The following is a 13057-nucleotide window of genomic DNA, read 5'->3' as shown; positions in this document are numbered from 1 at the left end:
TCAGAGGACATTCTCACCACTATGAGTGGGCTGGAATTTTGATCAAGACTTCATGGCTACCAGTACCTGGTCAAACATCTTTTAGGGCAAGCTATTTCTCCTAAAGACTATTTCACAAAGTAGTTGTTGATTTCCACTAGCCTCTCTCAGGAGGTTCTCCTTTTATATTTATTAAGTTGGCGAGTCTCACCTGGCTTTTATATTTATTAAGTTGGCGAGCCTACCGTCATACCTTGAAGGATCTTTCTAGAATCACTAATGTTTATTGGGCACATTTTACTTTTACAGGGCCTTCATAGTCTGATCTTCTCTGATCCCTGAAACACCCTATAAAGCCTGTGGGGGCTTCTCTCTGCATTTCTGCTTAATTGTTCTCTTTCACTAAAAGCTAGTTTTCTATTTCTCTACCCACACTGATACAAAATGGCTGCCAACAGCTTCCAAGTTTCTATGTAGTTGAAAGTTACCAGGCTGACACTTTATCAGTCCCAATTCCAGCTTCTCTGGGAAATCTCATGGTTTTTACAGCTGCTTATGGGTGCTCTTTCTTTCTTTCTTTCTTTTTCTCTCTCTCCTTTCTTTTTTTTCTTTCTTTCTTTCTTTTATTCTATACTCTCAGCCCTATTTTTTATTCTTTTATTTTGAAACAAGGTCTTGCTGAGTTTCAAAGAGCCTAAGTAGTAGCTGAGGCTGTCCGTGAACCCGGAACCTCCTGTCTCAGCCTCCCAAATGCTGGGATCACAAGTGTGCGCCACCAAACCCAGCATAGTCTCTTTATTTTTTAAATAGGGTCTCACTGAGTTGCGAAGGGCCTGGCTAAGTAGCTGAGGCTGTCTGTAAACCACCATCCTCTGGTCTCCAGTCTCCACCTCCCAAATGCTGGAATTACAAGTGTGCGCCACCATGCCCAGCCTTTTTTTTTTTTTTTATCCCTCTCCTATGGATCAATGAAACAATAAGATGGTGATGGATGGTACAGCCCAAGGGATGGGAGGGTGGCCAAGTCACCCCATGCAACATATTGTGACCATGTAGATATGGGCACATCAGAGAAGTGTCTGTCACTTCTTTTAAACTTAAATAGTTTAGGAGACAGTAAATTATTCTTCCTCTAAGAGTGTATACAGGGATCGTCAGTTCCCATCCATCTCCCACTAGAATTTCTCTCCATAAACTTTTTCCTTCTACATAAGAACTGGAGAGGCGGCAGCGTTTTCCTCCCTTGGCGTACTCCAGTTATGACTCGTTTGCCTCCCTTCTGTCCTCCTTCTGCCCGTTTTTGTCTCTTTTTCCAATGCATACCACCTTGACCAGTTAAGATCTCTTTTAGCCACAAGTAGCCGAAAACCCAGTTCCAACCAGCTTTCTCCCAAAAGTGTCAAAGTGTGTGTGATCCCAGGACCAGCAATGTCCAGATTATCTGTAACCTTGTTAGAAAAACAAAAAACTCAGCCTGGCATGGTGGCACATGCTTGTAATCTCATCTGTAACCTTATTAGAAATACAAAAAAACTCCAGGTTCGGGGCCAGCCTCACCTATTTAGTGAAGCCCTCTGCAACATAGTAAAACTCTGTTCAAAGTAAAGAATAAATAATCGAGCTGGGGCTGTAGCTGGTAAGTAGAATGCTCCTGGGTTCCATCCCTAGCATACAAAGAAAGAAAGAAAAAGAAAGAAAGAAAGAAAGAAAGAAAGAAAGAAAGAAAGAAAGAAAGAAAGAAAGAAAGAGGGAGGGAGGGAGGGAGGGAGGGAGGGAGGGAGGAAGACAGGAAGACAGAAAACTCAGGCTCAGCTCCAGAACCACCAAGTCAGAAGTCATAGGGATTGAACCAGGGGTTTGTATTTTAAGCAGCCTTCCAGGGGTTCAGAGGTACTCTAAAGTCCCTAAGCCACTGATTTAACTGTAATAAAATGTACTGTCTTCCGTCAGAAGTGCAGAGGTCCCACAGGCTCTGCTGCAGTCAGATGAACCTGTGCAGCGGTTAAGGTCAGGGTCCCCTTTCCTTCTCTCCACTTTGCATACCCACTGTGCTGGCTTTGCCCTTGGCCTAGCTCCTCCCACGTTGACAGTCACCGTGCAAAGAAACCCAGAGGAAATGAGGGCTCAGGTTCCTGTTGTCATATTTAGGAGAGAGAAAAGTTTTTCTCGAAGCCTCCAGTAGACTAGCCCTCACTGATTCTGCTTGGGCCAAAATTGAACAGCAGTGTGTCTATTCCTAGCATCAACATTTCTGGTATTGTAGCCAGCTTTTTAATTGCTATGACCAAAATACTTGACAAGCACAACATAGAGAAAGAAAGGTTTATTTGGCACCTATGGTGTCAGAGGTCAGATGCTGCAAAGACAGGAAAGGTAGTGTGAGGAACTGGCCTTTCACTAAATGGTGGTTTCTGATTAATCATTTTCTTTTTCCCTAACTTCTTCCTCCTTGCTATGAAGCTTCCTTCCTTTCTTTCTTTCTTTCTTTCTTCCTGTCTTTTGTTTTATTTTCTTTTTCTTTCTTTTTTTTTTTTTTTTGTACTAGGAATTGGACCCAGGGGCATTGTATCTCCAAGCTATACTGCCACTCCTTTTTGTTTTTTATTTTGAAAAATATAAATACTTTTCAAATAAATTACTGAGGCTCTAAGTTGCTGAGGCTGGCCTTGAACCTGCAATCTTCCTGTCTCAGCCTCCTAAGAAGTGGGATGGCAGGCATGTGCCGCTGTGCCCAGCCCTTACAGCTTCATCCTTTACACTGAAGCATTCCTCACTGAGGACCCTCAGGCCTCCCCTTTCTGAAGACAAGTGTTAGCTTCTGCTGAACACTCTCAACCTGTCTTAGTCTTTGGAGCACCCCTTCTTTTATCTGCCTTTGGGATCCTTGATGGTTTCAAAGTGCTGTTTGGCAAAAAGCCGTTGGCTTACAAAGCATGCCTCTACTACCCCAACACTTAAACAGTAATTCCTGGAAGTTGACAACACAGCTAGGCAGGAGGAAGATGAGCTCTAGATGCAGAAAGACCTGGGATTCTTGGCTGAGTGGACTTGAGCAAGTCACTTGACCTCCCAAGCTTCCTCGCTCATTGAATAAGACATTTAGTTTCCCTGAGAAGACTCTTAGAAGGATTCAATGAGACTGTGGAAGAAAAGCCCATGGAACAATGTCTAGCACATGGCACATCCTCAGGAAGTGTGAATGTCCATTTATCTTTTTTTAAGTCTCTGTACACATAAAGGAAATGCCCTTATACCTAGCCTAGAATTTCTGTGAGCGGTAATGCTTAGCGTGTCCAAAACAGCCCTGTGTTTCCTGAGACGGCTATGAATCAGGCATGCAACCCTCGTGTGGCTCGGAGGATGCTCATCCCCATCTCTCCCACAGGTGCCGACTGCCAGTGGCTAGACACCCTGAGGATGCGGCAGATTGTGTCCAACACTTCCTTGCAACGTTCCCAGAGCAATCCTATTCTGGGCTCCCATTTCTTCCCATACTTTGGCGACCAGGATTCCTATGCTGCTGCTGTGAGGCGGACCCAGGGGCCCGTTAAGTACCAACAGATTACACCTATCAACCAGTCCAGAAGCTCCTCGCCCACTCAGTACGGGCTGACCAAGAACTTCTCCTCCTTGCATCTCAACTCCAGGGACAGTGGCTTCTCCAGCCTGAACACTGACAGCTCTTTAGAGAGGGGTCGCTACTCGGACAGGAGTAGGAACAAATACGAGCGCGGTAGCGCGTCACTCAACTCCTCCCCTAGAGGAAGATATGGAGGGAAAAGTCAGCACTCCACTCCTTCAAGAGAAAGATACTCTGGGAAGTTCTACAGGTCGTCACAGTCAGCTCTCAATGCCCACCAGTCGCCCAACTTTAAGAGAAGCACAAATGACCGCCACCCACCCAGGGCCATCCCAGGGATGCCTCTGCGCACTGAGACCGAGTCCAGAGCCAGCGAGGAAGAGAACAAAGGGGGCGAAGGAGGCTGGACCAAGGTGGAGTACCGCAAGAAGCCCCTCCGGCCCTCCCCTGCCAGGGCCAGCAAAGAGCGAGCCAGGGGCGGCTACCGTGGCCGCAGAACCTTTTGATGAGTGAACTCGATGAGGTGTTCTAAGCTGGTGTTTCTATTGTTCGTGCAGTGGGTTTTGATAATCGGATGTCCTCAGATTCAATGAACAGAAAGATAACTCCTCCGTGTTTGGGATGGGAAAATGCCTTCTGAATTGAGACTACAGCCACAACAGGGCCCAAATTATGAATGTTGGCCACCTAGTCATGATAACTAGACTTGAAAATAACTATGTATTTTTTCTCCCCTGAATTAATCTTGTTGGAGACAGCGTCTATGCCATCTTTTTCCCCTAAGCACTGACATTTTGGTTAGCAGGATGGGACCAGGGTAAGCCACGTGAGGTCAACAAAATATCAGAATTCTAGCTAACGACAGGATCAGTGTTCACTGACTTTTGCCTTTTGTCTAATGCTCCAATATGGCTTGGCAAGCACTGCTGCCGATCCTGCCTTTATTTAGTTTTTGTATTTTGTTCATCACGAATTTCTTGTACTAGCTGCCCAAGGCAGACGCCTCACTCACTGAACCCTCATCTCAGCCCTGCTAGTTAGTATTTATTTGAGTAAAATATACGTGTTTCTATCATGGTCACAATATAACTGATTTGGCTCATCATTTTTTGATAATAAAAAAGGTTATTGAACTTAATGTTGATTATGATGCATATCTCATTCATTAAGATTCATCAGCAACCAAAGACCTAAATTACTTAGAAGATTTGTGGTTGTTTCCTTTCTTAGGCTCCCAGGAATCCTTTTGAGTATTATTTTTTACATTTTACCAAAGAAGGAGCAAAGAGAGGGGAAATAACAGAGCATAAAGGCCTCTTGGGATGTCAGAAATCTAAAATCTAAAAGAAAACAGACAGAGAGCAGGATAATAACGTCACAAGTGAAAAGCCAGAGAAATTTAAAATTACCAACATCCTTGTTAGAGCCAGACAGTAAATACCAGCCCTGCGGCAAGACAGCTCCAAGCAGCTGGGGGTGAAGTGCAGACCGGCTGCAGCTTCACCAGAATGGAAGGATCCAGCTTGCGAGATTCTTCACATTTTACAAAGCAAAAACATGGCGACAAACATATTCTGTGTCAAATGAGTGCTGCTTTTAATATTCTGAGATTTTGTTCAGCATTTGCTAAGCCTGACTATCAAGTGTCCTTTACCCTGCCCGGGATTCTGGATGCTCTGTAGAAATCTAGGTGACGCATGGTAATTCCATGGGGTTGGGTTCTCTTTTAATAGAAACCAGTTATCAAAGTACAGGCCCGTGTCCTCAGAGGAGCCACTCTGCTCTGCCCAGTACAGGGGCCTGCTGGGGAAACTGTATTTGGGTGGCATTAAAGTCAGGGTTGTAGGAAATAGCCTTCGGGTAGGGGGGCACTGTCATGACCTAGACATGATTCAACAACTTGATTTTGTAAAAGTCTTCTTGTTTGCCCTCTGTTTACAACAAAGCAAGGGGGATGGTGAGATCCCTTCTCAAGGTACTCACTTCTGTTGCATACACCAGCTTCTCCCAAGCTTGTAAGCCTTCTACAGCAGGAATCCTTTTTCACAAAGCTTGTTGTGTTTGTTGGTTGGTTTGTGCTGGTCATTGAACCCAAAGGTGCTCTTCCTCTGATCTACACCCCCAGCCCTTTTTACATTTACATCCTTAGTGAGGATCTCACTAAGTTGCTAAGTGTCTCCCGAAGTTGCTAAGGCTGACCTCAGACTTGTGACCCTCCTCTCTCAGCCTCCCAAGTACTGGGATTGCAAGTGTGCATCACCACGCCCAGCTACAAAGCGTATTTATGTCAACTACAATCTGTTTTCAATTATTTCCTCTTTGTCCTGTATTCATGTTTAAATTTAAAGAAAAGTAGAATAGCCAGACATGGTGATGTACCCCTATCATACCAAAACTTGGGAAGCTGAGACAGGAGGATCTCAGGTTTTAGAACAGCTCAGCAACTTAATGAGGCCCTCTGCAATTTGTGAGATCCTGTTTCAAAATAAAGAATTTTAAAAAGGGGCTAGGGGGTGTAGCTCAGAGGTGGAATGATCCTGGCTTCTATACCCACTAGCTGACACATACACAAACAAAGCAAACTAATATAAAATATGCTATCTTAATGTCTTTTCAATTAGGATTTTTAGGTCAGTGGCTGAGCACAGTCTTGACTTAGGCACTCTGAGAAGAACACAGAGTCTGGCTTTAATTACTAAACAGAAGGTGCGTCCTGGGGAATTACTGATGACTCAGCATACAAGGGGCTGTGCAAAAGATAGCTCGCTCTGCGCCATTTCCCCATCTATCTTTCTTGGGCCGTGGGTTAGAGAATCCAAAGCTGGTAATAAAATGACTCTGTGACCTCAGTCCTATTCAGCACAGAAGATGGCCACGGAGAAGTTAATCCAACAGCTCGCAAAACTGACCACTTTGTCATATCCCGTGGAAAAATTCTCGTCAGCATCAGTGCTCCCAGTCAAAATCAAAACAAGAACATCTGCAGTCTGCTTCTTGATTGTGAAGAAATAATAAGAGTTGGATATCCGTTCTTTCTGTCTTTGTTGTTGTTTTTTTTTCTAATGATGCTTATTCACCAAAAGTGGCTTGCCAGGTTGACAGATGAATGTAAGTCAGGAGCAGAAATTAAAAGGACTTTTTTTGCACCACAAAATAATCAATTGTAAAAATAAAATAATAAAATTAAAATATAAGAGTTGGGTATGTAGCCAGTAGGAGAGTGTGCACTTAGCATGTGCAAGACCCTGGGTTCGATCCTCAAAATAAATCAGTTCTCAACAATCAGGAACTGTATTGGTAGCAAGAGGCTAAGACCAAAACCCAAACCAAACAGAAGCGATGCAGAGAGAAAGGGGTTGGGAGATGAGAAGAAAGAGAAAACACTTAAAAGAGAAATTACAATAGGAACAAATCAAGAGATTACATTGGAGCATCTTGGATCAGCACCTCCAAATGGTGGTTTTAGTAATTCCCAAGTATACCCTAGAGTTTCTCTAGAACTGCTAAATCTATATTGGCTGCTACCATTGAATTTGTCTTTTTTCTCAGTAAAGCTCAAATAAGGAAAGGTGTTTTTCTCTTTGCACAAAGTCACTGGGTTAGCAATACAGTAATCTACCGTGAATAACTGAATAATCCCCAAGTTTTTCAGTTGTGGAGATTCTTTAAAAACAAGAACTTCTTTAGAAAAAAATATATAGGGGCTGGGGATGTAACTTTGGTAGAGCACTTGCCTAAAATACATGAGGCCCTGGGTTCTATCCTCAGCGCCAAAAAAGAAAAAAACATAAACTGTCAATTATTTCAGCCAATTTATAATGAATATAGCTCATGAATATAAAACTTAAACTGCCATGTTAAGATAACTGACAGTAAAATTCAGAGCAACAAAATTTAACCTGGGAAAATTATGTTAAGAAACTGACTATAAAAAAAATTCAGAGTGGCAGAATCTGTAATTAATAAAGCTCAATATGAACAGCAATAGCCAGGCGTGGTGGCGCACGCTTGTAATCCCAGGGCTTGGGAGGCTGAGACAGGAGGATCACACAGGTTCAAGGCCAGCCTCAGCTACTTAGTGAGGCTCTCAGCAACTTAGTGAGACCTTGTTTGCAAATAAAATATAAAATAGGTCTGAGACTTTTCTACCCAGAGGTAGAAAAGTCTCTGGGTTCCATCCCTAGTACCACACACTAAATAACACAAATAAATAAAATAAACAGCAACAAAAAAATTGACATATAAAATCTTCACTTAAATTGAGCCCAGCATGGTGGCACAAGCTTGTAATCCCAGTACTTGGGGGGAGGATCTCAGATTCGCAGCCAGCCTCAACTACTTACGCCCTTCACAACTTAGACCCTGTCTTTAAAAAAAAAAAAAAAATAGGGATGGGGGTGTATCTTGGAGATAGAATGTACCTGGGCTCTATTCCAAGTACAACAAAAAACAAAACAAAATTAAATAAATAAAGCTGTGTATGGTAGTCCACACTTGTAATCCCACCTACTCGGGCAGCTGAGGCAGAAGGTTCAAAGTGAGTGGGCAAATTGAACAACTTTGACCCTTTTTCAAAGCAAAATAAAATAAGGGCTGGGATATGGTTCAGTGTTTGAACACCCCTGGATTCGATTCCACCATTAAAAAAAAGTTTAACTGCTGAGTGTGGTGGTTCACACTTGTAATCCTAGTACTTGGGAGGCTAAGACAGGAGGATCACAGGTTCAGCCAGCCTCAGTTACTTTGTGAGGCCCTCTGCAATTTAGTGATACCCTGTTTCAATATCACGAATAAAAAAGAGTCAGGTGTGGTGGCACACACTTGCAATCCCAGCATTTGGGAGGCTGAGACAGGAGGATCAGAGTTCGTGGAAGCCTCAGCTACGTAGTGAGGCCCTTTGTAACTCAGTGAGACCTGTTTCAAAATAAAGAATAAGAAATAGGACGGGGGGGGGGGGTAGCTCAGAGGTAGAATGCTCCTGGGTTCAATCCCTAGTGCTGAGGGGAAAAAAATGAAAGGAACTGATTCCCTGGGAAAATACTATAAGAAACAATGCAAAATGGGAAATGACATCACTGTGTTAGAAAATTAATCCGGAAACTAAATTGGCATAATGGCATCCACTCCGTGAAATTCTTTATTGATGAAAAACAGTTCCCAATATTGACTGTGATCAAAATCCTTTGTCCATAACTTCAGAGTCAAATGTCCTGGGGTCAAAACAGCATGGCCAGCACGTCCGGCATGTCCATTGATTTTAAATGACATGGTCAGAGCATCTGGGCACCTCTGGAGGCATTCTGACTCCATGCACCTTCTCCAGGGCCGATGCACACAGATGTTTTAAAGCCACCCCAGGTGCTCTGCAACACATCCTCTTACCTCAACGAACTGTCACAAGTACGCTGTGCTCTGGAGCACTGGCCTTCAGAAACGGCTCCACCGGAACAGGCCACGGTGTTGTGCCAACCTGTTCTAATGCAGCATCATGGAAATTTGAAATTCTGGAGACTGTACTTAGGAGGCTTATAAAAACCTCCCACCATTGTTAGACTTGAGAAGCCACCTTGAAGCCAGCATGCCCTGAGGAAACAACAAGGTCAGGCCTGGCCCCAGCTCCTTTATTTGCTGTTACAGGAACTGTTTTTGAGGTTGCCAAAGGGGAGAAAGTGCCAAACCCATGCTCAGAATCACCAGGGCTTTGGTATACCACATGCCAGTAACTTCTCACTCCCCTGCCCCTTCCCGTTCCCTCATCAGCGGGCCAAACAATGCCTGCCCGGATCCACAGAGGTAAAGAATGCAAAAGACATGTAATCTCACACAGCTCATGCAAAAGTAAAACTAAGATTCAGTCTCAGCAACCCGTGCTCCAGTTACCCAGCTCTACCAGAGGAATTCCTTCCCTACCACCCAGCAGACTCTCACTCAGCCTTCAGAGTCCAGCTGAAGGGGAAGATTAGCTACACCTTGCAGGACTGACTCTCGGGCAGGGGCCAGCCTGCCTGAACTCCTATGCAGCCCTGTAAGCAGGACAGTCCAGTCCAACGAGGCCCAAGCAAGAACGCACCCAGCCTCAGAAATATGCAGGGCTGTGGCAATGCTCACAGGACCCAGCTCATCATCATCATCATATGCTCCCTCCCCGCAGGGAAGCCATCAAACGACCCCTGCAGGACCGAGTTAGTCACCATCCCGTCCCTTCAGAACTGTGTCCCCAACTAGCTTTCCCTGTATCATCTAAGTCATCCTTCAGCTCCAAGCTAAGACATCACTACCTCCAGGAAAGCTTTTTTTTTTTTTTTTTTTTTTTTGGTGGTACTGGGGTTCCTGGAAGCCCTTCTACCTCCGGGCTACACTCCCAGACCTATTTTTTTTTTATACTTTTTTATTTGGAAACAGGGTCTCATAAGCCAGCGCGCGCGGCTAGCTTCGAACCTGCGCGATCCTCCTGTCTCTGCCTCCCAAGCGCGGGGATTACAAGCGTGCGCCACCACGCCCGGCACCAGGAAAGCTTTTCTGATGCCCAGGCCTAAGCCACGCCTGCCCTGGATGTTCACACGCAGCCTGTGGGTTGCTCAGTCATATTTATCCCTCTGTTGGAATTATCCCCAAAGGCAAAAATGTATTAATCAGGCTAACAAGCCTATTAGTGTCATTTAATATGTTTATAGGGATCTCCAATTCACCAAGAGTTAGGTTTTATGTTGAAATAATTGCCATTCTAGTCAGGCATGGTGGTGCACACTTCTAATCCCAGGACTTGGGAGGCTGAAAGAGGAGGATCGCAGATTCGCAGCCAGCCTCAGCTACTTAGTGAGGCTCCCTGAAACTTAGTGAGAAACTGTTTCAAAATAAAAAGCAAAATAGGGCTGCAGGTGTAGCTCAGAGGTGGAGTACCTTCTGGATTCAATTCCCAGTAGCAATAACAACAACAACAACAACAACAACTGCCATTCGGAGTGTTTTCCTTCTTTTTTGTTCTTATTTTCTTATTTGGCACTAGGAATTGAACCCTGGGGTATTCTACCTCCAAGCTATATCCCCAGCCATATTTTTTTATTTTTATTTTGAAACAGGGTGTCACTAAGTTGCTAAAGCTGGCCTCAAAAAGGGGATCTTCCTGTCTCAACTTCCTAAATACTGAGATTATAGGTGTAGGCCACCATATCCATCTAGCCATTCTGATTATATATATCAGTCTCTTGTGAGCTTTGAAAGGAGAGCGGGCCTCTGAGCAGAAGTCTGAGACAATGATTAAGTATTACTAAGAGCAAATTCCTAAGCGCAGAATCTTGGCCTGGGTGTGCCATGGCCCCCAAGGGAAAGGCCAGCCTGCGTTCCCCAAGAAGCTGCTCTCTGCAACATAGCAAACTGCCCTCATCTTCAATTTTTATTTCTTTTATTTTTGGCACTGGGGATGGAAACCAGGGGTATTCTACCTCCAAACTCCACTCCTAAACCCTTTTTATTTTATTATTTGAAAACGGAGTCTCATTAAGTTGCAGAGGGCCTTTCTAAATTGCTGAGGCTGGCTTTAAACCTCAATCCTCCTGTCTCAGCCTCCCAACTACTGGGATTACAAGCATGTGCTACCATGCCCAGCTCCATTTTGAATTTCTACCCTAAGTACTGCACCATAATGGTAGGCTTTCAATAAACATTTGTCAGAAAAATCAAAACAAATAAAAATACTATGTTAAGCCAGGCATGGTAGCCCATGCCTGTAATCTCAGTATTTGAGAGGCTGAGACAGAAGGATCGGAGGTCTGAAGACAGTCTCAGCAAGTAGTAAGATTCTCATCAACCTAGTAAGACCCTGTTTTTTGTTTTGTTTTGTTTTGTTTTGTTTTTTGCGGGTCTAGGGATGGAACCCAGGGGCATTTGACCTCCAAGCTATACCCCCTGCCCTATTTTTTATTTTTTATTTTGACACAGGGTCTCACTAAGTTGCAGAGGGCCTAAGTAGCTGAGGCTGTCTGCAAACCGTGATCCTCTGGTCTCAGCCTCCCAAATGCTGGGACTGCAAACGTGTACCACCATGCCCGACTTGACCCTGTTTTCTAATAAAAAATTAAAAATAGGTCTGGGGGTGCAGCTTGGAGGTAGAATGTCCCTGGGTTCAATCCCCAGTGACTATCTTCCTCTCTCTCTCTTTCACACACACACACACACACACACACACACACACACACACACACACACACACACAATGTATGTTCCAGAAATTCCGTTTTTTGCTTGTTTGGTTTTTTTGTTTGTTTGTTTTGTGGTAGTAGGGATTGAACTCGGGAGCATCCTATTTTTTTTTTTAAACATAATCTAAGTTCCTGAGGCTGTCCTTGAACCTCTTTGGACACTTGTAGAATCTCACTATATGGCTTCTCTTTCCAGAGGCCCAAGATCCGTGTAGTTAATGATTCTCCCTTGTTCCTAACCCTGGTGCCCTCCACGGTCCCGCTGTGACTGCTTCAAAGTCAGCAAAGCCCTCCTTTAGGGTGACGGGCAGTTTTCTTCCTGTCCAGCGGCCCTGGGCCTTCGTTAGGCGCCAGTTGACGCCTGCTCGGCTGAGGCTGGGGGAGGCTTCGTGTTGGTGCGGGGACAATTCAAGATTTGTCAGCTGGTTGTGGCTGATTATCAAGATGTCCAAACTGGCTCCTTTGCTATGTGTAAGCAATTTAATTTCGTGCCTAATTTTCATCTGCAGTGTACTGTATGCCTGCATCTGCTGCGTTGAAGCGTTCATTAGCATTTAAAGGGGGAGCTGATGGTATTGATCACTCTTATTAAAACCAAAAACAATCAGGCGGCAGGGACTGATGAGCCTTCTCTTCAGCCACTGGAGTCACAGCCAAACTTGTGCTCAGAACACCGGCAGTGGCCGAAAATGTGGTATTAAAACAGGTGTAAGTGGCGTCTCTGAAAGGCGTGTATGCCACCGCCTCCCTCACCCCCAGCTTCCCAGATTCTAAACTAGAAGGTAGCAAACTTTATTTATTCTTGGATTTCTGCCACCTGAGACATAATGGATTCTTGACCAATTTCCTGGTAAGTGAATTAAAAACTGAAGGTGAAATATCCAGTGCATGTTATATAAGCACTTTTCCAGAACAACTACCTTTTTTCTTGCAGACATTAGAATGTTTATGAATTGCTGTGTAACAAAATTTCCAGCCGGGCATGGTGGCGCACGCTTGTAATCCCAGCATTCGAGAGGCTGAGACAGGAGGATCACGTTTCACAGACAGCCTCAGCTTCTTAGTGAGGCCCTTTGCAACTCAGTGAGCCCTGTTTCAAAATAAAGAATAAAAAATAGGGCTTAAGGTGTAGCTTGGAGGTAGAATGCCCCTGGGTTAAACCATCAGTACCACACATTAAAAAAAAAAAAAAAGAGCTGGGGGGTGTAGCTTCAAGGTAGAATGCCCCTGGATTCAATACTCAGTACTACAAAACAAAAAAGAAAGAAAGAAAGAAAGAAAAGAAAAGAAAAAGGGAATA

At 44.3% G+C, this 13057-nt stretch overlaps 1 protein-coding gene across 1 annotated transcript in view; it reads left to right on the top strand.

Annotated features, from left to right (window-relative positions):
- Positions 1 to 4065, top strand: part of MAP3K20 (mitogen-activated protein kinase kinase kinase 20) — a gene marked incomplete at its 3' end in the record, with an annotated part of 174480 nt that extends 170415 nt beyond the window's left edge. The window contains exon 20 of the mRNA XM_080689527.1: positions 3365 to 4065. Coding sequence (XP_080545653.1) covers positions 3365 to 4065 — 701 coding nt within the window. The remainder of the gene's footprint in view (positions 1 to 3364) is intronic.
- Positions 4066 to 13057: the final 8992 nt, after the last annotated feature.

The sequence above is a fragment of the Muscardinus avellanarius genome (genome assembly GCF_963383645.1).
Source record: "Muscardinus avellanarius genome assembly, chromosome: 2".
Classification (NCBI taxonomy): Eukaryota; Metazoa; Chordata; class Mammalia; order Rodentia; family Gliridae; genus Muscardinus; species Muscardinus avellanarius.
This window is presented reverse-complemented; position numbering and strand designations above follow the sequence as displayed.